Source organism: Notothenia rossii (assembly GCF_949606895.1).
Source record: "Notothenia rossii genome assembly, chromosome: 5".
NCBI lineage: Eukaryota > Metazoa > Chordata > Actinopteri > Perciformes > Nototheniidae > Notothenia > Notothenia rossii.
In genome coordinates this window covers 63157697-63182228 of record NC_136903.1, presented here as the reverse complement: position 1 = coordinate 63182228, position 24532 = coordinate 63157697, and the positions used below count along the sequence as shown (strand labels likewise).

General features: G+C 42.1%; 1 protein-coding gene across 5 annotated transcripts in view; it reads right to left on the bottom strand.

Moving 5' to 3' along the window:
* Positions 1-24532, bottom strand: part of chd5 (chromodomain helicase DNA binding protein 5) — a 72058-nt gene that overhangs the window by 28156 nt on the left and 19370 nt on the right. For all 5 annotated transcript variants that reach the window (XM_079680928.1, XM_079680925.1, XM_079680926.1 and 2 more), the window contains 9 exons: positions 24294-24412; positions 21461-21702; positions 21259-21371; positions 20978-21104; positions 14996-15162; positions 13962-14180; positions 2407-2613; positions 1681-1892; positions 79-210 (listed from right to left, as the gene is read on the bottom strand). In XM_079680928.1, the coding sequence (XP_079537054.1) occupies positions 79-210; positions 1681-1892; positions 2407-2613; positions 13962-14180; positions 14996-15162; positions 20978-21104; positions 21259-21371; positions 21461-21702; positions 24294-24412 (1538 nt within the window). The remainder of the gene's footprint in view (positions 1-78; positions 211-1680; positions 1893-2406; positions 2614-13961; positions 14181-14995; positions 15163-20977; positions 21105-21258; positions 21372-21460; positions 21703-24293; positions 24413-24532) is intronic.

The following is a 24532-nucleotide window of genomic DNA, read 5'->3' as shown; positions in this document are numbered from 1 at the left end:
CTGTTACTACCAAAGCATGGTAAAGAACAACTATGGTTTCAATCTCTAACTCTCTTAACATTCTCATTGTTATCCAACCTGTGGTCCCAGTAAGAAGCTTTGTGAATTTCATATTCCGGGACGTCAAAGTCATCCCCCTCCCAGGTGCACTGGTCGTAGGGCAGGTCTCTCCACTTGATAAGGTAATGCACATCTCCATCCTTATCGAAACTGTAAGAAAGAATGAACATATAACAAGAGAAGTCTGGGATTTTAGAGGGTTTGTTAACCAGTCAATATGAAAGCTCTTTGTTAATGGAAGATGACACATATTACATATAAAAACATAAAACCTATTTTCCTTGCTGCACTTGTAGCTGCAAACTTTGAGTTGAACTTTTTTAATGTATGATTCGATTTCAGAGTATATCTCTTATAGTCAAACAAAAGGATAGTACAATAAACTTGTAGAAGTAATCTTCAGATTTGAGTCAATTGTGTGAAGCCATGCTGATGATAATCATTTTTTTCTCATAGGAAAACCTCTGTATCTTGATTGTCTTTCTTTCTGTTATAGGTGTGTTGAGATGTGGTAAATCCCATAGGACTAGGTTAATGGTATTTGACATAAGGATGACATGTAACCATGGGTTTGTCATAATGCCTTTGGATCAAAGAGAGTATAAAAGCAGTACGCATTTAATTGTCTTTAGATACATACGCAAGACTGACATAATCGCAAGTATTCTGTATCTTAAAGTGTTCTGCAACAATATACTCTTTAACTTCAATCACCGGTGGGTTTGTGTTTATATTGTGTACTATTCTATGCCCTTATCTTTTAGGTATACAGATGCACGACAAACTGAATCCGTCTGAAATATGTATCTGTAAATAATGAATGACAGGGTCTTAATCGAAACACATAGAAACATATTTCTGTTTGCAGAAAATTGTTCTGTGCTGTTCATCATTCATTTTCAGTCTTTTTACCCCTCCAATTGTCTTTGTTTTCCCCCCCTTACTTTGGTGTTCGTGGTCAAATTTGACCGGTCCTGTTTTAACGGCTATTACATTAACACCATTAATCATCACCAAATTTCATTTAACACCCTTTCAAACTGTAAATATTGTATCAGACTACTGGTATACATGAAGAACTGCAGTAAATATACAAAGAACAGACACTGAACATGTATTGTGAGTGCCAGGTGTGATTCACATGGGGGGATTGGGCACATAAGGGGGGGGGGGACATATCTAAAGTATGTGAGTGTGAGTGTGAATGTGAGTGCGTGTGCGTGTTTGGGAACACCATGGGTGTTACAAAGTTGACTAAATCATCCAAAATCCAATGAAAGTGGTGATCAGCAATTTTATATGTTCAAATGTCTACTGTGAAGGATATCATAAAGCCTTAATGCAATCGAATTTAAAACAAAAAAGTTATGATTGATGAAAGTAGTAAATCGGTCAGATTTGACCCGAAGACAACAGGAGGGTTAAACCTCTACTATCTCCCATTCTGAGGTATGCTGTGTTATTAGGAATAATCTCTATCTATAATGTGATAGTACATGAAAGCCACCAAGCCCAAATCAAACTTACCTTACCTTCAAGAATGTTTGAGTCTATAAACATCTTTATCCTCAAACTGAAACAGTGTTTGATGTAAGAATGTGTGTAACTGTAAGCAGCCACCTGTGGTTTACTATCCGGTGCATCACCAGCCACTCTGGTTTAATGCCGTAGCGGTAGAAGCGCCCCTCCATTGCAGCGTATTGGGGGTCTTTGCTCCTCCTCTTTTCGTTGTTGAGCTCCTCCTCACCCGAGCCGTAGTCAAATGGCGGAGGTTCGTCCATGTCGTTCTTACGCTGGTAGTTCCGATACATGACCGCATGATACAGCTCCAACTGCACAACCCCAGAGAGAACAATCAATTCTGCTCAGTGTCATTCAGCACTACCTCGAGCAAAAGGTTTACTGTAACTGCAACATATCAACTTTCCATGGTAATAAGACTAAGTACTTCAAGATCCAGAATTAATTATATAAAGGAAGATGGATACAAAATAAATTAGGAAAGGAAGACGACTTCTCCAGGGCCAAATCTAAAGTCAAGCAATTGTTCAGAGTGACGTAGCTAAATTAAATGTGAGTCAGGTTTAAGTGCTTTGAATTGCTAAATCAAAGTAATTGCAGTTTAGAATAGTTTGATGTGTGAAACAAGGAGCATTTATATTTCTCTAAAACTGACAGCTAAATGGCTGAAGGAACAATTATGACCATTTTAAATCAAACTGTACGATGGTCCAGTGGAACTTCTCTTGGCTCGTTGTATGTGTTCCCCTTTAAGCAAAGTGGACAGGTACTGTAATTCCTCTGGCCCAATGTTAATTTCAGTTGGACCTACTTCTGGTATCTCACCTGCAGCTCGCTGACCCAGGAGCAGTGCCAGTATGAGAGGCCGGCCCACTTCACGTAGAACTCCCGCTCTGCGCGGCCCTTGAGCGGAGGGTTGATCAGCGGATCACCTGGCGTGCCGTCAGGGCCCTCAGGCGGCTCTGCTGGAAGCGGGGGCTCTCCCCACGTCCAGTGCAGAATCTTCTGGACCTTACCTTTCAGGGGAGGGCACTGAGAAAAAAAGAGAGGAGCTGTAATACAGGCAGATATCTGTAGCAGGTTCTTAGAGCCGGGGACCTCATAGTGCTTTTCCCGGTACCGAACTTCCTTTCTAAAGCCTCGCTGTGAATCAAAAGCTGCAGGAAAAGAGGAAAGAGAGCCTCCCTTCTTCAGCTGCTACACACCAGTGCCTGCGGAGGACCAAGCCCCGGTGTGTTTACCCGCGGAGGGCCGAGCCCCGTTCAACATGCTAGTAACACAGAGTGGGGTTCGCTCATGTGGAGGCTACTGCCAACTGTCATCGCCGGCACCGAGCCCTGCAAGGCCAGTAGTCCAGGCCCTGTCTACCCAGGACGGGTGCCACTTCCATCGGCTGATCGGGTAGACCTATGCTTACCTGTTGAGTGGATCTTGCCCCGCTCTTCACCTCTGGCTATTACGATGACGTATTTTCCTGTGTTCCTCTGCCTTGTCGTGGCATGGAGTTTTGGCGGCTATGCTATCGGCAAAAGACTCCTTATGCCCGCGGCTGGTTACCACAGATGGTGTGACATCCACACTGGGCCATGAACATAATGGATGGCTGTCGCATGTGATTAGTTTTGGAAATTTTTCTCATTATTGGAATTACTGCCCCTGGGTTCGCGGGGATCTGTTGTTTTCCTGGGGCCTTCACCGTGGGAAACCCTACAGATGCCCTTTGCCAGTATTCTTCTAACTCTTCTAGTCTCCAGACTATAACGAAATTTAAGCAGAAGTGCTTAATTATGTTGCTTTTACTTCTGTCTGGTATTCAGCCTAATCCTGGTCCTTTAATGGCATGTAACACCCCAGCGGACTTTAAGAACTTGTCTGGGTTACACATCATCCATGTAAATGCTCGCAGCTTGCTTCCCAAAATGGATATTTTGCGAAACGTGAAACATAATCTTGCTGCACAGCCAGGTCATCCTCTCCAAATCTGCTATTAAGCAGTTTGAAATCTTAGCACTAAGAATTGATTTATCTAGTGATCAGTTTTTAACTGTTGTTGGTTGCTATAGGCCCCCTTCTGCTACAAATGACACATTATCCTCGCTAATGCAGCTTTTATCTCAACTACAGTTTAAGGAAATCATCCTGGTAGGTGATTTTAACTGGGATTGGCTTTCACCAGTGTCTGATGATTTTAAAGCTCATTGAATGTCTCTCAACTTGTCATGATCACAGGTACAGATCAGAACCCAATAGCACGACTCAGATACAACCAGTGTATAGCAATGTTCAGTTTATTCAGGTCAGGGACAGGCAGGGTCAAAACCAGGAAATCCGTCAGACAGGCAACCAAAACCAGACAAGGAGCAGGCAGGAACTCGAGATCCGTAAACAGGCAGGCAGGGATCAAAAAGAGGGCTCACATTAACTGGTTTGATCTTGGACACATGGAAGGTAGGATGAATCCTCATAGAAGGGGGCAGACGCAGGCGGACAGCTGCAGGATTGATGACCCTAGATATGGGAAATGGGCCTACAAAACGGGGAGACAACTTCTTTGACTCAACTCTGAGAGGGAGATCCTGTGTGGAGAGCCAGACATGTTGCCCTGGGGAGTACTGTGGAGCTGGCTTGCGACGACGATTGGCGGTCCGTTGATAACGGTCGGAAGAGCGCAGGAGCACGGAGCGGGCCTTTAACCACATGCGTCGACATCAGCTTACAAACGCCTGTGCAGATGGGACGCTGGCCTCACGTTCCTGTGCAGGGAAAAGGGGTGGCTGGTATCCGCGGGAGCATTGGAATGGAGAAAGACCAGTAGCAGAACTAGGAAGGGTGTTGTGGGCATACTCAACCCATAGAAGCTGCCTCGACCAGGAGGAGGGAGTGGAGGAGGCTAGACAGCGTAAGGCAGTCTCCATCTCCTGGTTCATTCGCTCTGCTTGACCATTGAACTGGGGATGAAATCCGGACGAGAGACTGACACTGGCTCCCAGCAGCCTGCAAAACTCGGACCAAAAACGAGAAGTAAATTGTGGTCCCCGATCAGACACAACGTCACTGGGGAGACCATGCAGCCTGAACACATGTTGTAGCATGATTTCAGCCGTTTCCTTGGCAGTAGGTAATTTGGTTAATGGAATAAGCAGGGCAGACTTGGAAAACCGGTCTATGACTGTGAGTATGACTGTGTTACCGTCTGAGGCAGGTAGTCCAGTGACAAAATCCAAGGAGATGTGGGACCAGGGTCGATGAGGGATAGGCAAGGGATGAAGAAGACCGGAGGGAGCTTGGCGTGAGGTCTTATTTTGGGAGCAGACTAGGCAAGCAGCAATGAATTCCTTGGTATCCTTCTCCATGGAAGACCACCAAAATCGCTGTCGAATCAGGGCTAGGGACCGTCTCACTCCTGAGTGGCAAGCCAGGCGAGAGTTATGACCCCACTGGAGAACCTGGGTACGGAGAGTGGCAGGAACAAACAGACGGTTAACAGGACAAGCACTTGGGGCTGGGTGTTCAGCATGAGAGCGCTTGACCTTATCCTCCGCCTCCCAGGTCACCAGACCAATGACACATGTAGAAGCGATGATATTCTCAGGATGAAATGGAGAGCTCTCTGGCTGGAACTGGTGAGACAGGGCGTCAGGTTTGATGTTCTTAGAACCAGGTCTGTATGAAAGAGAAAAATCAAAGCGAGTGAAAAACAGAGCCCACCTGGCTTGACGAGAGTTCAGCCGCTTAGCTGAACGGATGTACTCCAAATTTTTGTGTTCAGTCCAGACCACAAAAGGCTGCTCTGCTCCCTCCAGCCAGTGTCTCCATTCTTCCAGGGCAAGTTTCACGGCCAACAGTTCTCGATTTCCAATGTCATAATTTCTTTCTGCTGGGGACAGCTTCCGAGAGAAGAAGAAGGCACACAGGTGCATCTTCTGATCCTCGGCCGACCGTTGAGAAAGAACTGCCCCAACCCCCGTGTCAGACGCATCTACCTCTACAGTAAATTGCCGAGTAGAATCTGGAAAAATCTAAATAGGAGCAGAGTTGAAGCGTGACTTTAACTCACCAAAAGCCCCTTCGGCAACAGAGGACCACCGGAAGGGAATGTTATGAGAGGTGAGAGCTGTGAGAGGGGCTGCCACCAAACTGTAGTTTTGAATGAACTTCCGGTAGAAGTTGGCAAAACCCAGAAAGCGTTGGAGCTCCTTGTGTGTTCAAGGGCGTGGCCAGTCAGTCACCGCCTTGGTCTTGTCAGGATCCATCTTGATGTTTCCGGTGGAGACCACAAATCCCAGGAAAGGGACTTCTGTGGTGTGGAACACACACTTCTCGGCCTTGAAAAAGAGGTGGTTCTCCAAGAGCCTCTGGAGGACTAGGCGAACATGGACCACATGCTCCTGTTTTGACTTGGAAAAAATCAAAAATGTCATCCAGGTATACAAAAACACAGATATTGAGTAGATCCCGCAGAACATCATTCACCAGCCCTTGGAAGACTGCAGGTGCATTGGTGAGTCCAAAAGGCATGACAAAAATACTCATAATGTCCACTAGGAGTGTTAAATCCCGTCTTCCACTCGTCCCCCTCTCTGATTCTCACCAAATGGTACGCGTAACGTAGTTCAAGCTTGGTAAAAATAATAGCGCCTTGTAACAGTTCAAATGCAGAGGAAACAAGTGGAAGGGGTTACTTGTTCTTGACAGTGATGTTATTGAGTCCTCTGTAGTCAATGCATGGGCGCAAAGTCTTATCCTTCTTAACCAAGAAGAAAAACCCTGCACCAGCAGGAGATGATGAAGGCCGGATAAGTCCTGCATCCAAAGAGTCATTGATATACTTCTCCATTGACTTAGTTTCAGGAGCCGATAAAGAAAAAAGTCGACCTCTAGGAGGAGAAGTACCAGGTAACAGGTCAATAGGACAGTCATTAGCATGATGAGGCGGAAGTGAGGTGGCCCGAACCTTGTTAAAGGCCTCTTTAAGGTCCCAGTAATCCTTGGGAACACCGGAAATGTCTTGACACTCAGAGATAATCGGCTGGCTGGAATCAATTGAGGAACTAGATCTTAAGCAGACAGCATGACAATGAGCACTCCACTCTCTAATAGTCCCTGAAGCCCAATCAATATGAGGATTATGCCTCCTTAACCAAGGAAACCCCAAAATGACAGGCTGATGTGGTGCATGGATAAGGTGAAAATAGTTTTTTGCTGTGATTACCTGACATTCTCATTTGAACTGGAGTTGAACGGTGTGTCACTCTGCAAAGAAGACGACCATCTAGAGCTGTAGCATTGATGGGCTTCTCCAAAACTTCCCGACCAAGTCCCATCTGGAAGGCCAGTGTTATGTCCAAAAGACTGGCATCAGCACCAGAGTCAATAAGAACTGCCACAGTGTGCTTTTTCCCCGAGCAGCTCAGCTGAGCATGGATTAGGGGTCGAGAGGGCATTTCTAAATTCATAATTCGGCTCACCAGCGCCCTCTGGATGACTGGTGAGCCCTGCCTTTTACAGGACAAGAGAAGGCAAGATGACCCTCCTGGCCGCAGTAAAGACAGCAGTTGTCCCACAGGCAACGCTGTCGTTCTGCCTCGGAGAGCCGGGTCCGCCCCAGCTGTATTGGTTCAGAAGAGTTAGAAAATCCTCCTCTCACCTGTTCAGTAGCATGCGCTGACGGGAGAGGCGGAGCCTGAGGGGCGACGGAGAAAACCCTTTCTCTCCTCCGCTCCCGCAGACGGCAGTCAATGCGGATGGAGAGAGCCACCAGCTCATCTAAATCAGCAGGAAGGTCCCGAGCTGCCAGTTCGTTTTTAAGGCGATCCGACAGACCGTTGTAGAAGGCATCGAGAAGTGAAGAAGCATTCCAGTTACTCTCGGCGGCTATGGTACAAAACTCAATGGAGTAATCGGACACAGATCTCCCTCCTTGCGCCAGGTTAAACAGTCCCCGAGCGACCTCTCTCCCGGGTGTAACGTGATCAAAGACTTTACGCAGTTCATCGGAGAATAAGCTTACAGACGAGCATGCAGAGGATTGTCTCTCCCATTCGGCGGTAGCCCAGTCTTTAGCTTTGCCCGTGAAAAGAGAGACAATATACGCCACCCGGGATCTTTCTCTTGGGAAGGCGGAAGGCTGAAGCTCGAAGAAGAGGGAACATTGGACCGGGAATGGTCTGCACGAACCTGGGGCTCCAGAGTAGCGTTCCGGAGGAGGCAGGCGTGCATCCGATGCCGGAGGATTCTGGATTCGAACAGCGGAAGCTGGAGTTAGTTCCGGACTTTGGACCGTAGCAGGAAGGTTCTGAAGATGATCACGGAGATTCACAACGGTCCGTTCGTGACGAGCGGCCATCTCTTGCATAGCTTCAGCCATGAAGGTAAGCTGCTGCTCGTGGCGTTGTAACATGATATCTTGCGTCGGCGGTTCTGTCGCTGAGTTGGCTGGGTTCATGTTGGCCAGATTGTACTGTCACGATCACAGGTACAGATCAGAACCCAATAGCACGACTCAGATACAACCAGTGTATAGCAATGTTCAGTTTATTCAGGTCAGGGACAGGCAGGGTCAAAACCAGGAAATGCGTCAGACAGGCAACCAAAACTAGACAGGGAGCAGGTAGGAACTTGAGATCCGTAAACAGGCAGGCAGAGATCAAAAACCCGGCAGGACAAAAATCTAGGCTAGAGAACTCACTGGAGATCTTGGCGGAAACAACAAGACAATCTGGCAAAGGACAAGTGATAGTGAGGTGGTATAAATACTGTGGAGTGATGAGGGAATGAGTAACAGGTGAGGGGAAGGACTGGGGAGACCAGGTGAGGGAAGTGAGCTGATTACAAGGGCCTGGAGGAAGGCGGGATCTGAAATGACAGGAGAGTTAACATGAGCCAAACCAAACAAACAATAATAGAAGTGCCTAACTTGTGACACAACTTTACACAAGTCATTGAAAGTCCCACTCGTCTTGACACCAGGTGTCTAAAAATAATCATCTCTTATCGATCTTTTAATTACTAATAGATCCCATAAATATAATGCCACCGGGGTCTTTGCTTGCTAATGACTAAGTCAGGGATCACCAACTACATTTGTCCAATGGCCAAAATGTATCCAATAGGCACTATCGCGGGCCAGCGATTTTTATATAGTCCACAATACTAGTGGAGCACGCTCAGGTACTGCGGACCGCATAACGCTTAGCAGACTCTTCACGCTAACGAAGGATCACTTCTAGGCAGGGTTGGGAGGGTTACTTTGTAAATGTAATCAGTTACTGAATACTGAATACATGCTCTGAAAGTAATCAGAATACAGTTAGTTACGTATTTAGATTACTTTTAGAATACTTTTGGAATACTTTCTTTTTCCATAACAGATGGGTATGTTTTGGTGTACAGGAGACACTTATTTTACTGTTTTAATGGCTTATCAAGAACTCAAACACAACATCTTGGTGTCATTCTGGCAGCTCTCTCATCTGCACCCCACATAAAAAACATCACCCGGACTGCATTCTTTGTACTGTCTTAAAACATTTCCTTGGAATATGTTATGAATTGTAAGGTGTCCTTGGGTGCTTTGAAAGGCGCCCCTAAATAGAATGAATTATCATTATTATTATCTGAAACGATGTAATAACTTTTAAAACTTTTTCCAGTCACTTGCCCCATGCATTCAGCAGCAGCAGGCCATTCACTTTGATTTGATCCCGTTATGAAATGTCATCATTTCGACAATAAATAAATGCTACATAAACGTTATCTTGCACATTTTATCTAACCATCTCCGTTTCTAACTTTCAATATATTTTAAAAGAGATCTCTCTCTCTCATCTGCGTGCGGGGGCGGGGCCTCACAGACACACTGCATCTCTCTCGCTCACAGACATGCTGTGCAGTGTGCACACAGTTCTGCCGGTAATGAATATTACATTTTGTGAGGAAACTTTTCCACCAATAATTCCAGTAAGTATTCCAAAATGTATTCACTTCAGGTTTACGAAAGTAACTTTAATCAGATTACTCGTTTTTCAAATGTAACGCCAGCTGAATACAGTTAGCCTACTTGATTTTTGTATTCTGATTACGTAACTCCGTTACATATATTCCGTTACAACCCAACCCTGCTTCTAGGCTACTGTCCCGCAGCTCCTGCCTCTCTGTTGGACTCTGTCGCAGCGGGACTGCTGCTGTGGAGCGCACAAAGAAGACTGTTCACATTCACAACGAAGGATCACTTCTTGTTCAAGGCAGGGAAGGTTTCGCAGTAGGCAGTCTACTGTCCCGCAGCTGCTGCCTCTCTGTTGGACTCTGGTACTGCACCTTACTCAAGAGACGTTGTAAAACAAAAAATGGGCGGGGGGCGAACGCAGTAACCACTCCGCCAACGCCACAGTCACCCAAGTCGCGCAGGCCGGATGAGAATGTCTGGCGGGCCGGATGTGGCCCGCGGGCCCCCAGTTGGTGGTCACTGACCTAAGTGATCATTGTTTAGTTGGTGCTATTCGGGACACCAAAATCCCCCGTAATAAGCCCTGTGTTGTTCTGAAAAGAAATGTTAAGCACTTTATAGAGCAAGCCTTTTTTCATGACTTAGTTTATTTTAAATGGGATCGTATTTTATTGATTGGTGATGTTGACCATGCTTAGAAGTATTTTTATGACAGTTTTAGTTATTTTTTTAATAAACATGCTCCGTTTCGTCGGCTCAGGGTGAAGGGCCGTGATACCCCCTGGTTCACTTCTGATCTAGCAGCCCTCTTACCCAAGAGGAATCTGTGAGGAAGACAGGTTCTGAGGCTGACTGGCTTATTTTTCGTCAACTGCGTAATTGATGTACTGCCTCCATTAAAAAAGCCATTTTTACTTATCCCAGACCACAGACAGTTTAAAGGATCCTAGGACATTTTGGCACACCATAAAACCCCTCTCTGCCAGCTCTCGCTCCTTGGAGCTGCATCCTAACATTGTTGTTGTTGTGCGTAGACGGCTCTGCTAAGATTGTTCCCTAGTTTAGGTTTCATGTTATGTGTTTAGATAGGTTCCTGTTTTATATTGATAGTCTTGTCTACCCTCATGTGTCTAAAGTACGTTTCCTGCCTTGTCTGTTTTCCCGCTGTTGTGATTGTCTAATTGTCTTCACCTGGTCTTGTCTGTGTAGTATATATAGTTCTCGTTTTCCCCTGTCTCGTTGCCAGATTGTCTTGTGTGTTCCAAGCATTCCAGCGTTAAGATCATTTGTCATTGTCCATAGAGTTATCGTCCATAGAGTTAGATTAAGTAAGTTGTTTTTGTAGTTTTTTGATAGTATAGGTTAGACAGTTTATTGAGTGTTTGTTTTGTCTCTTTATGTATTCAGTGTGTTTTGACCTGTTTACATTAAAACACTTTATTTTTTATACTTTGTTTGTCTCTGCATCGTGCATTTGATTCCACGGCTTTGTACAGCCTTAACAGTTGTTGACTCCACCCCTGTGTCAAATAAGACAGAGATGCTTCATTGTTTTAATAAACATTTTATTGCCTCCAGTTCCTTGTTTGACACATTATCTTTTGGTAAATCACCCCCCTCCATCACCACCAGTCATGCCTCCAGCACTAGCAGCCACACTTTCTCCTTCAATCCCTTCTCTGTTGGGGAGGTTTTGCAAGGCTCTAAAGAGCCTAGACCCCAAAAAATCAGCAGGCCCAGACGATCTCCCCTCTTATTTCTTATGTCTAGCTGCAGATATTATAGCCGAACCACTGTGTCATGTTTTTAATCTTTCTATAACACACAATGTCATTCCAGATGTTTAGAGAACTGCAAATGTTCTCCCCTTATTGAAAGGTGGTGATCCCATTGTGATGAATAATTACAGACCAATTTCCAAGCTCTCTATTTTAGCTAAAGTAAAGGCTGGTGAATGATCAAATCAAAGAATATTTAAGCTTGAACAACATTCTATCTCCTCACCAGTCAGGCTTTAGGAAGCAGTACAGTACAGTAAAGGCTGCTTTGAAAGTAGTGAATGACATTGTTGAAGGCTTGGACGCAAAGAGCTACTGTGCTGCCCTTTTTATAGACTTATCCAAGTGATTGATGCCTCTGTACATCTATATGCAGATGATACTGTTCTATACTGTTGTGCTAGCACTGTTGCCCTTGCATTTGAACCTCTGAAGTCTGCTTTTGACATTTTCAGTCACATCTTTTCCACCTCAGGTTGGTGTTAAATTCAGACAAGACAAAAGTCATGTTGTTTTCAAATATGAAAAAGCTACCAGCTGTTCTTCCCTGCATCATGTCTGCACAACATAACCCCATTGAAGTAAAACCTACAGATACTTAGGCATCACTATAGATGAAAAACTCTGCTTTAAACCTCATATTGACAATCTTTTAAGGAAACTGAAATCAAAACTGGGATTCTTTTTTAGAAACAAGGCCTGCTTCCCCACAAGTGCTAGGAAACGGCATTTTTGCAGCTCTTGGACTACGGGGATGTTGTGTACATGAACGCCTCATGGCCCTCATCCGCTGGACGCTGTCTACCATGGGGCTCTGAGGTTCATAACCAACTGTAAACCCCTCACACACCATTGCACGCTGTACTCTTTAGTCAACTGGACATCATCATCAATGCGCAGATCACTGCACTGGTACAAACTCATCTATACCGCTATGCTTGGACTGCCGCTCCTCTACATATCCACTTACATATCACACAAACAGTACAGCTATAGCCTACGATCTCAAAATTGCATTACTCTGTCCATCCCCTCAGTACGCACGGTGCTTTGGAAAAAAACGTATCATACTCTGCCCCCTCGACCTGGAACACACTTCAGCAGGAACTTAAGCTGAGCAGTTTGATACCCATCACAGATTTCAAACTAATTTTAAAAAAGCTGGAGAAATCAGCTGTGGGTGTTTGCACCTGCAATATCTGACTACTTTTTACGACGTTTTATTTGATTGTTGCCTCTGTGTTTAGTGTCCTGTCTGTCTGTAACTTTGTGTGGTGGTGTTACCACTGAACAGGTCTCTCTTGAGAATGAGACCTTGTATCTCAATGAGATTCACCTGTAAAGGCTAAAAAAAAATAATAATAAAATAAATCAAATAATAAGCATATGTTTACCACCATTTGAATTTGTTATTGCCATTTGAACTATCCATCCATCAGTCAATAAATAAATAAATCAATACATCATCCATCCATCCATCCATCCATCGTTCCATCCATCGTTCCATCCATCCATCCATTCATCCATCTATCCATTCATTCATCCATAGTCCCATCCATCCATCTATCCATCCATCCATCCATCCATCGTTCCATCCATTTATCCATCCATCCATCCATCGTTCCATCCATCCATCCATTCATCCATCTATCCATTCATCCATCCATAGTTCCATCTATCCATCCATTCATCCATCGTTCCATCCATTTATTCATCCAGCCATCCATTGTTCCATCCATCCATCCATCCATCCATCCATTCATTCATAGTTCCATCCATCCATCCTTCCATCGTTCCATCCATCGTTCCATCCATTCATCCATATATCCATTCATTCATCCATAGTTCCATCCATCTATCGTTTCATTCATCCATCCATCGTTCCATCCATCCATTCATCTATCCATCTATCTATCCATCCATCCATCGTTTCATTCATCCGTTCATTCATCCATAGTTCCATCCATCCAATGTTTCATCCATCCATCTAACGTTCCATCCATCCATCTATCCATCCATCCATCCATCCATCCATCCATCCATCCATCTATCCATCTATCCATCTATCCATCTATTCATCTATCCATCCATCCATCCATCCATCCATCCATCCATCTATCCATCTATCCATCTATCCATCTATTCATCTATCCATCTATCCATCTATCCATCCCTCCTCATCGGCTTATCTAAGTCTGGTTGCAGAACAAGCAATTCCAGCAGAGAGCCCCAAACTTCCCTTTCCACCATTTCAACCATTTCGGCCACTTGCATTGGCGATCACGCTCTTATGCTCATGACCTTCCTGACTGAACTAATTAAAGTATAAAGCTTTCTTTTATAAATAAAACAAAAAAACTGTAAGGAACCGAAACACTTTCAACCAAACGATTATAAAACCTTACTTTAAAAAGCAGACAAAAGAACTCACAAGCTTTTTATCTATTTTTACTCTGTTTTGATTAATCAATTTCAGTTTGGGTTAAAATTAAATTTGGTTTTTCAAGGTAAGAATGGGAAGGGAAGAATGAGGTATTAAGACGGGGTACTTCTGAAGGGGGAATAAAATGGTAGGACATACATTGCTTCAACTATAACCTTGTATGATTGTGTCTGTCCTTTAACAACAATTAAAAAAGAGTATCTGTAGAGCTCACCATGCAGCGTGGACACAGCCACTCCCCGTTGGGTATCTCGGGCAGGGGGGGATTGAGGCAGTGGATGTGGTAGGATGATGGGCAGGTGTCACAGCACAGCAGCTCTCCCCCATCTTTACACACTCTGCAGAACTCCAGGTGGTCGTCCTCTTCCTCCCCTACGGGCTCCTCCTCTTCCTCCTCCTCGTCTTTGGCCTCCCACTGGATCCCCTCTTTCTCCTGAGAGAGGGAAACAGGTGGTGAAGGTTGGAGAAGGAGGTTAAACGCTGTTAATTAAACCGATTACTTTTATAGTGTTTATAGTGTTTGTCATGTCAATGCTTCAAAAAGTTGCATAAAAATGTTGATATTGTCTCTCATCTTGGCAATTTTTGTGTAAAATATTGGATACTTGTACCCTTTTTGATCCTATAAATAATATTAAAATTAAAGAATCAGAGAGAAGTTAAAGCATATGGTGGAGGAAGATGTTTCAGTCTAGAGCCGGGCTTGAAGTTAAAGGCAAGGCAAGTTTATTTATATAGCACATTTCAACACAAGGCAATTCAATGTGCTTTACAAAAATGAAAGACATTAAGAGCATTAAGAAACATATTATGAAATGACATTTAAAAACACTCATTTAAAAGCAACAATATAAAATGGCATTTAGAAACACTCATTTAAAAGCAAAGATGCATGAATAAAAGTCACAGTGAAAGAACATTTGATGTCACAAAATATGATCGGAAAGTCTCTCAAATTGTTACATTTTAGAGCTGTAACAATTTCATTTTAGTTGATGCAGTTCCTTTGTGGTTACTTGAGTCTCTAAATAATTGGTATACTGTATGTCTCTTTGAGTGACATTTCGTAAGTCAAGGCCAAGGGGGCCCTGACCCTTCAGGCCCCTGGACCTGTACCTGGTAAGCCCCATGTGTGTTCACATTTAATTTAATCGTTGGTGCCCCAACCAAGCTGATACACTAGCTGATTGTTTGCATACATAATATAACTTCCTGAATATACTTATATATAAACGTTAATGTACTCACACAGTGTGGACAGCTCCACTTGCCCTCGGGAGCCTTCTCCAGCTCCGGGTCCAGACACACCAGGTGGTACGCTCGGGGGCAGGTGTCACACAGGATGATCTCCCCCCCCTGCTGGCAAACCTCACAGTAGTCCTGATGGTCCGTTTCATAGCCGTCCCCATCTTCCTCTGCAGCAGGTACAGGGAGAGGAAGGAAAAGGCCATTTTATAACAGGATATTTAAGTACACTTTAAAAAGTCATTACAAAGCCGAGGAAATAGAAAATAAAAAGAGTTCAAATAGAATAAGACTGGATTAAGGACATATATAAAAATGGGTGAAGCAGCTTTTACCCACTACGCCCCTAAACTATTGAACACTCTACCACACACTGTAAAAAATGGCTGTGAAATCCACAGTTATTTACAGTGTTTGTGCACAGTAAATTACTGAATACCATTTTAGAGTATAATACCGTGTTTCCAACCAAAAATTAGAGCAACTCTGGAGTTACTGTAGAAATAGCAGTAGTAACGTCCCAACTGTATAAAATCACAGTAACCAACAATGTACTGTAGATAATCACAGTAACCAACAATGTACTGTAGATATTCACAGTAACCAACAATGTACTGTAGATAATCACAGTAACCATCAATGTATACTGTAGATATGCACACTAACCATCAACGTACTGTAGATAATCACAGTAACCAACAATGAATGTACTGTAGATATTCATAGTAACCAACAATGTACTCTAAATAATCACAGTAACCAACAATGTACTGTAGATATTCACAGTAACCAACAATGTACTGTAGATAATCACAGTAACCAACAATGTACTCTAAATAATCACAGTAACCAACAATGTACTCTAGATATTCACAGTAACCAACAATGTACTGTAGATATTCACAGTAACCAACAATGTACTCTAGATATTCACAGTAACCAACAATGTACTGTAGATATTCACAGTAACCAACAATGTACTGTAGATATTCACAGTAACCAACAATGTACTGTAGATATTCAAAGTAACCAACAATGTACTGTAGATAATCACAGTAACCAACAATGTACTGTAGATAATCACAGTAACCAACAATGTACTGTAGATAATCACAGTAACCAACAATGTACCGTAGATAATCACAGTAACCAACAATGTACTGTAGAAGATCACAGTAACCAAAAAAGAAAGGACCAACTGAAAAACCCCATTTATAGCTAAAATAAACCAACATATTTTTCTTAATATATATAATCTTGATGCAGTGTAATTACTAGTTTGGCTATACTAGATATTTTATATACTTAGTAGATATATGTTATTTGTAAGACCCTATGTCTTTGCAAACCGGAAGAACTACAAATGTGGTGCTGATTTATACAAAGAATGTGTCTTTGCAACTTAAAAACGCAACACAGAGGAATACAAATAGACAAAAGTAAGGTAATAATCATCCTTTGTATTATTATTGTGGGGGCTCGAAAGTAGACGAGAATAGCCGATTGCAGCTGGGGGAGGTCTCAAAAAGCTTGCCTGAAGTCGGACAGCTCGGAGTCGGCTTGACTCGGATTGCAATGGCGGAATTTGCGTTTTTCGTTGCAGATGAACAATTATTATATCACTACAAATGAATGACTCAAGTGTCTGTTCATTTTAAAACAAATCAATACAAGGGGGGTTGAATCCTACATGTAAAAGACAGAACCACTACTTTGCAAAACTACTTCCGTCAGTGGTCTTGACCAGTTTGCATTTATAAAGAATGCACAAATGTGTTTAATCGTTAATGTCAGATATGTACGAAGTAAATACATTTGTTCCTGCTCAAGATTAGATTCAACTTTATTGTTATTGCATAGATTACAGGTACTGAGACAACGAAATGCAGTTTAGCTTGCAAAAAGCAGTAAAGTGAAAAGTAATGTACACAATCTACAGAATAACATTTAGAATGAATTGAATGATGAATAAACAGTGAGGGGTATGAACAACAGGACACAGGAGTGGTTTAAATAAACAGGGTTTTTTATTTACCCAAAAGTCCACAGAAAACATCATAAATCAATAATTTCGAATAACTAGGCCGATAAAAGAGGTCAACAGAGAATACTAGCGATGGCAGTTTGACACTGAAGCTTCGAACGGAGCTTCAACCCTGGACTTCCTATTCCATAGAAGCAGTGCTTCGAAGCTTGCTTCAAATCACGTGACATATGACGTCCGAAGCAGCAACTGCTTCAAATCACGTGACATATGACGTCCGAACCAGCAACTGCTTCATTTCCTGAATGAATCACTTGACTGGGTGGTTCGCGGTCCAATCACGCGATTCAATGCACTGCCTCGTCTCTATTCTGACAGGTGACAGGTTGAAACAGTTTCAAACTTGAGCGCTTCAACAATTTATAACCGCTCTAAACAATGCGCAATGTGTGGGTTGTTGTCGTAGTTTGCGTTGTTACTGTTGAGTTGTTGTTGGTATTGCATTTGAATTGTATCATTCATTATAGAGCAAGCCAGGAAGAAAGATAGGTCGTTCTGGCTCGTGAAACACTTCGAAATGTGGAGAAGTTGTGAACAAAAAGACAATGAGTAATATAAAAACACTTCAATAGTTTAAGGAATAGTTTAAGGAATAGATAGCCCAGTTGATGGATCCGGCGGCCAGGATGCAGAGATGTGCTCCGCGCAGCTGGTTCAAAGCCCGGAATAGTTAAACTTTTAATAATTGCTTTTCCACTTTAATACTTTAATAACTGATAAAAGGCCCTCTCCGCCCAATAAAATGTCCAGCACTCTCTAGTCTCTTCTCAATAACCCAATACACACAATTATCAATCTTTAATTGCAAATAGGACATGATATTCAATGAATGAATGTGTGTGTGTGTGTGTGTGTGTGTGTGTGTGTGTGTGTGTCGAATATTTTTCAAGGCAAAGATATGTTAAACCCACTGCAGCCTTGCACTTCACCAGGAGAGGTCGCTGTAACTGAAGCTTCGAGAAATGAACCTATTTCCGACACAATTGTCCAAGTGGTTCGATGCTTCATTCAAAGCTTCATTTTGCCATCACTAGAGAATACCTCAAAGAAACATGGCATCAACTTAACACTTAGGCGTTAACTCAACAAACTGACCTGCTACAATGAAAAACCAAGGAACCTATATAGTGGCTTGGCCAAACCAAGTTGAAACCAAGGGATAATTAATAGTAACAGAATACACAAAGGACACTGACAAAACCCAAATTCCCCCTTTAACATGGAAGCAGGTGGTTTGTCCCAATTGGCTCCTTGCAGTATTTAGTCCTCAGCGCTAGGCCACGCCCTTTGCTGAACGAGGAAGTAAACTCCCCCAATGGACATGGTAACTCAAGAGACAAAGAAAGTAATTAATACAAATAATTTTGTCAGTTAATTTATGTAACCCTAGCCAAAGTTTGACAGTCCGACGTCAGGCCGCTTACTGAAAAAGCAAGTTAAGCTAACTGCACTCTGCAAGCTTATCAAAATGTCTTACACGTGTAAGGTTTGTAAGTTCATAAGCAACAGGGTCCATTCCTGCATGCATTTGGTTGTTTATATTCAAAGTGTTTTCAAATATTGTATATTATCTAAGAATAGTGATAATGTATATGCCAAACAGTGCCTTTTGTTGTGTCTCGTCAAATGTGTTAGTTATGTTTATGTATTATGTCTGTCATTTCATGTTTAGTAAGGTTTTCATGTTTATTCACGTCATGACAGGTCTGTCTATTTATGTCATTCATCTCTAGTTAAGTCCCTGTGTTTCATGTTGTGTCCCCTTTTCCATTTCCTGTTTCATTTTCCCTCTTGTTTCTCATTTCAGGCCCTGTTACTTCCTCCCTTTGTGTGTTTTCCCGCCATCGTCAGCGTCTGCCCCACCCCTGATTGTTTCCACCTGTTCCCACTCACCTCATGTTTAAATAGTCCTGTCTCCCCCCTGTCCTGTGTCAGTTAATGTTTGTTCCCACGTGTGGTTGTGCCAGGCCTCAGCAAAGAGAGGATCGTTTCCAGTCTTGTCAGGTTTTGTTGTTAGTTTAAGTTTATTTTAGAGGGATTTTCTGTTCAATGACATTAAAAAGAAAATGTTTGTTACATTCAAGACTGTTTCCCTGGGTCATGCATTTGGGTTCTCCAGTTTTTGTCGAGGTCGTGACACCTTTTCAACTACAGCACGTCTCTAAAATGGCTTCATATTCTTTGTGTTTTGTTATCGACACTGTTTTAAAAATGCAATCTCGATGTGTTTGGATATTAATATCGATTATTTTATGGATGAAAATATTTATCATTAGAATATACATGGTCTTGATACCATTCAACAATTAAGAATACATTGTTAAAATGTATTGTTTGCTGTCTCCCTGCAGTGAGCAAGAATTTCTGGTTATCTGTAAATAACCAGCATGACATGAAGTATACTATAATAAATAGTTTTACAATACTGATACTGTAACTTAAAATTATAGCATTAAAGTTTCTATTTTACAATTGAAACACTTTTACCGTAAACAAAAATACAGTACTTTTTAAATGGCAGTGTTTTATTTTGTAGTTAAAATACTATTACCTTAAACAAAAATACAATGCTTGGAAATTACTGTTTTATTTTACAGCTATAACACTACTGCTGTAACAAAAAAAAGTAATTAAATATTACTGTTTCATTTTAAAGTTAAAACACTATTACCATAAACACAAATACAGTACTTGGAAGTTACTGTGTTTCATTATACAGTTAAAACACTATTACCGAAAACACAAATACAGTACTTGGAAGTTAGTTTCATTTTACATTGTTACTGTAAATACTGTGATTACCTTTACAGTATTTAACTGGCAGCAATTGACAAGTTACTTACTCTAATTCATTTTACAGTATTTAACTGGCAACAATTGACAAGTTAATTACTATAAAATGAACTACAGTAAGTAACTTGTCAAGTGTTGCCAGTTAAATACTGTAAAATGAACTACAGTAAGTAACTTATCAAGTGTTGCCAGTTAAATACTGTAAAATGAATTACAGTAAGTAACTTGTCAATTGCTGCCAGTTAAATACTGTGAATTTCACGGTACGTTTCTTACAGTGCAGGGGTGGGGAACCTCCGGTATAAAATATCTGGATTAAGAGCTTGCTTTTTCTTTGCACAGCATGAAAGAAAGGCCAAATGAATGGGCTGTGATTTTAGTATTTTAAAGCAGAGGTCAATCCTTTGTACGGCCCTCGGAGGATGTTGAGAAAATTGAAATGGCCCTTGAGAGGAAAAAGGTTCCCCACCCCTGCCCTACCAGGACATATAAGAGAGGCAAACTCAGGTAAGCTTTTAAACGACAGCTGAAAACATTTTTATTTAAAAGACAAAATAAAGGGGGATGTTAGTTCGTTAATTTTGTCTTATGTGTTTTTTACTTTTACTGAGGGGGTTATCTGTTGTGAACGTTTGGATTACAATTATTATCTCTTTCTTTTTTTTATTTATCTTTTTTTAGCCATGATTAAAGAACTAAGTTGAAACAGACCTGCAGTCTTCTGGGAGTTTGTTTCAGACATATGTTTTATCAAAGAGACATGAGGTCTATCGTTTAATGTAGCAGAAGATCAGAAATGTATTTTGGCCTTTAACAATTTAATTTTGAAATCAATTTATTTTAAAATCAAGTTTATTTTCCCACAGAAATGCACTTGTATGCAGCTGTACTCACCAGCAGATGAGATATAAGATAAGATACACTGTTTACACATTACAGTGAGAGTGCTCTGAATGTCAGACTATGGGTGTGAGGCCAGGCCTTTGGAAAACATTCCCAAAACAAATAAAGCTTAAAAGAAAAAAAAGAAAATGTTCCTCGTTACCCATAATCAAACAGTGTGGTTCTGAGGGATTTCAATGAGATTTTGGAAGGAAGAAAACAGAGCGCAGAACTTGGCGTGTGTAGAGATTAGAGAGTAAACATACTTTTCCTTTTTTTCCGCCCACGTCGGGATTTCTTCTTGGTGGCGGCCCCCGAGGTATCAGAAAGCACCGAGGCACTGTGGATGCTGATGTCATCAAAGTCGGACTCCTCCAGGAAGTCCTCCTCACTCTGGAAAAACACACACACACAAACAAAAGAGCTCAGAGCTACACGAGGAATTTAAATAAACCAACATTTAAAGTGAGCGCAGTCTGGTCACTTTGATGCCATTGTAAATATAGAGCAGAGGATGAGCATTGGAAGATTCAAGAAAGAAACTCACCGAGGACGCTTTCTTCTTCTTCACACTTTGGCCCGACTTTGATTTGGTCTTTTTGGGCTTGGCTTTTTTCTTCACGTCCTTCACAGACTTGCTCCTCTTCCTCACTCCGGGTCCTGAGACACACAGACGCAGCGTTAACCCCGCAGAACTCTCACTAGGATTTCTCAAAATATGTGTTCAGCGGTGGGTTACTCATCCTTACCCTTTCCCTCTTTGGTTTTGGCTTTTTTGATGGGCCCCGGCTGAGCGCTCGGCTGGCTGCAGCTGACAGACGTCGGCTGTGCCACGGTAACCGTTTCCACGGCGGCAGCCACAGCGGCGGCCACAGCGGTGGCAGATGCTCCTTTGAACGGGTTGTTGGCGCTGAACTCGCGCCACTTGGCCCCTAACACTGTCATCATCTTCGACATGGGAATCTTCGGGTTCTTCTTGGCAATGAGAGGCCTGAGAAAAACAACAACAGCTTCATTATGTCTCACCTCATTCCTGTTGATGGAATTTCTACAATAGGTGGAAGTATTACTTAGATATGTTACTTAAGTACAAATATCAATACCTGAGTTTAGAAAAAGTCCTGCATTTATTTTTTAAAAGCACATTATATGATCATTTCCAGGTTCATATTTGTATTTTGTGCCTCTACTGTCTCCATGCTTTAATGTTCAAAAAGCTCTTTATTGTTCACATACTGCCTGTGCTGCAGCACCTCTTTTCTCCCTCTGTCTGAAACCAGAGCCCAGTCTGCTCTGATTGGTTAGCTGCCCGGCTCTGTTGTGATTGATCAACCACTTAGAGATGTCCCGCCCCTTAGCCTATCATGTACAATGTGCATGTACAAAGTGTCGGAGCGCTATCCGATAGAAGCGGGAGTGTTACGTAGTGATGTCATTATGTCACGGAAGTAAACAAAGGAGTCAAATGGGGGACTTTGGGATTTTAGACATGCACAAAACCCTATATAACACAAAGAGAAAACCCCAAAAGCACAATATGGTGCTTTTTTTTTTAACCACTCATGAACAAAGACAATTCATTAAACATGTGCTTTTTTGTGGGAGGCGTGTTGTGCAGTGGGTTGTGCTTTGGTGTTCGGATCAGGGGAGCACAGGTTCAAATCCCACTGCAGTCAGCATGTCGTTGTGTCCCTGGGCAAGACACTTCACCCCAAATTGCTCCTGTGGGGATTGCCCACAGTATTGAGTATGGAAGTCGCTTTGGATAAAAGCGTCTAACAAGTGACATGTAATGTGATGTAATGTGCTGCCCTGAGCAGTTTACATACAATGAAGGAATGGAGCAGGGAGAAGAAATTATTTATTTACCTGCCACTTACTCTATAATAGATGGTCTGTCAATCACAGTTGCTTAGCAACTAGTACTTACAGTTACATGAAAACAAACAAAATCAAAAGTCAAACACAATTATTCACCAGCAGAGACACAGATTACCTGGCATCGTCATACTGTCGTATTTGTTTTTTATTAAAGTAAATGTAAACCAGTATTAACTAAAGTTCTATCTTATCTTAAAAGTACTCATCATGCATCAATATAGTAGTGGAGTAAAACCAGAAAGTATTAAAAAAATGAATATACTTGAGTAAAGAAGAAAAGTAGTACTTGGCTAAAGTTAGTTATTTTCAGATATATGTATACTTTTACTATTTACTAGTGTTATATGGCTGCTCATTTATACCTTTGTATATGTTCCTCTTTAATCTTTTCATATACCTTGAATGTGTACTTATTTGTATCTTATTAATGTTTTAAATTAAACACTGTTTTATTTTCTCTTTATCTGTACTGCCCCCTTTGCTGTAACAATGTAGATGTCCCCTCTGTGGGACCAATAAACCATTTCTGATTCTAAATTCTCACACTTCCCCCAGCACTCGTGGGACTTTATTTGCTGACATCCCTCTCCCCCTAACGTTTCCCGTGTTATATGTCATGTTTGTGATTTGTCGGGCCACAGCTTGAGGTCTGGCACGCTGGCCTGAGAGAGATAGTGGGTCAGGGCAGCGAGTCCCTGAGCCTCCGAGCTGTCAGAGCATCTAAAGCAGCTGACTGCTCACAGGGGCTTTGCAGGAGCCCGTGCTCCACTTTGTCAGAGCGGGGCTTAGTGGAGCCAGACAGCCCCAGGTGAGACGCAGTCTTTATACCGACAGCCCGGCTCTCTAACACAAACAGAAAGAGCAGTGTTTGCTCGCCACACTGCTCTCACTCACTGTGGAGTTTTTGTTGGAAGTGTCACTGAGGGTTTCTGACAATCCTCAAAAACAGTATCACGGTAAAATATGTTCATTTTGTTGTAGTTGTAGCCCACCTTGCCAGTGATTCTCTCTGACCATTCAGCAGTCAAGAGTGTTTACGTCACTAGTTTAGCATATTCAGCCCGGTTGTTGGCCCGGTAAGAACCTCGATTTTGGAGGGCCAGAAGAAAAGATGAAAAAGTAGCCCTGAGCCGGAACTACCCCTGGTGGAAAAGCAAAAAAAAGCCTGGTTTGGCCCGGAACCGCTTAAACCGTGCTACGTGCTGCAGTGGAAAAGCGCCATTAAATAACCAAACTGTAAAAACACTCTGCATTGAAAATGGTACTTAAGACAAAGTTAATAAGTATAATAATAAATTGTGGCTTAATCGTAGAAGTACCCAATGCAGAAAAAGCTGCAAAAAAAAAAAAAAAATGTTTTGTTAATTATTCAGATATTATAGATTCCATAAATTATTTCACAATTGGCTAAATTAATTGACTTAGCTGTTTTTGTAAAAAGTGTTGACTTATTTAATTAAATGTCATCTTCATTTAAACTATAAAAAAGAAATGTAAAAAAATGTAATAAAGTAAAAAGTACATTATTTGTACTGGTATTGAAGTTTGAAGTCCCACTAAAATAAATACTCAGGTAGAAAACAAGTAATTAATTGTCGTACTTGAGCACAAAATTTGAGTATTTGATTACATTCCCCCAGTGGAAACAGAGAGCTGCTAACATACAGTAGGAAGATAACCCTGACAGAATGAGATGCTTGCCTGAGGAACTGGCTGAAGGCCTTGTAGTTGGTGATGGTTTTATAGTCTTCCTCGGTGAAGCCATACTGCACGTCTTCCAGACCCCACTCTTCCATCAGCTGGCTGGAGGATTTGGGTTCCTGAGGAGATAAAGATGAGACTTAGATAATGCTTGATGAAGGCCACTCTAACCCCTTTCAGGAAAGGTCACCCTTTATAGATTGTTGCAATGAATTTGGAAATGAAGTTCCCATTGGATT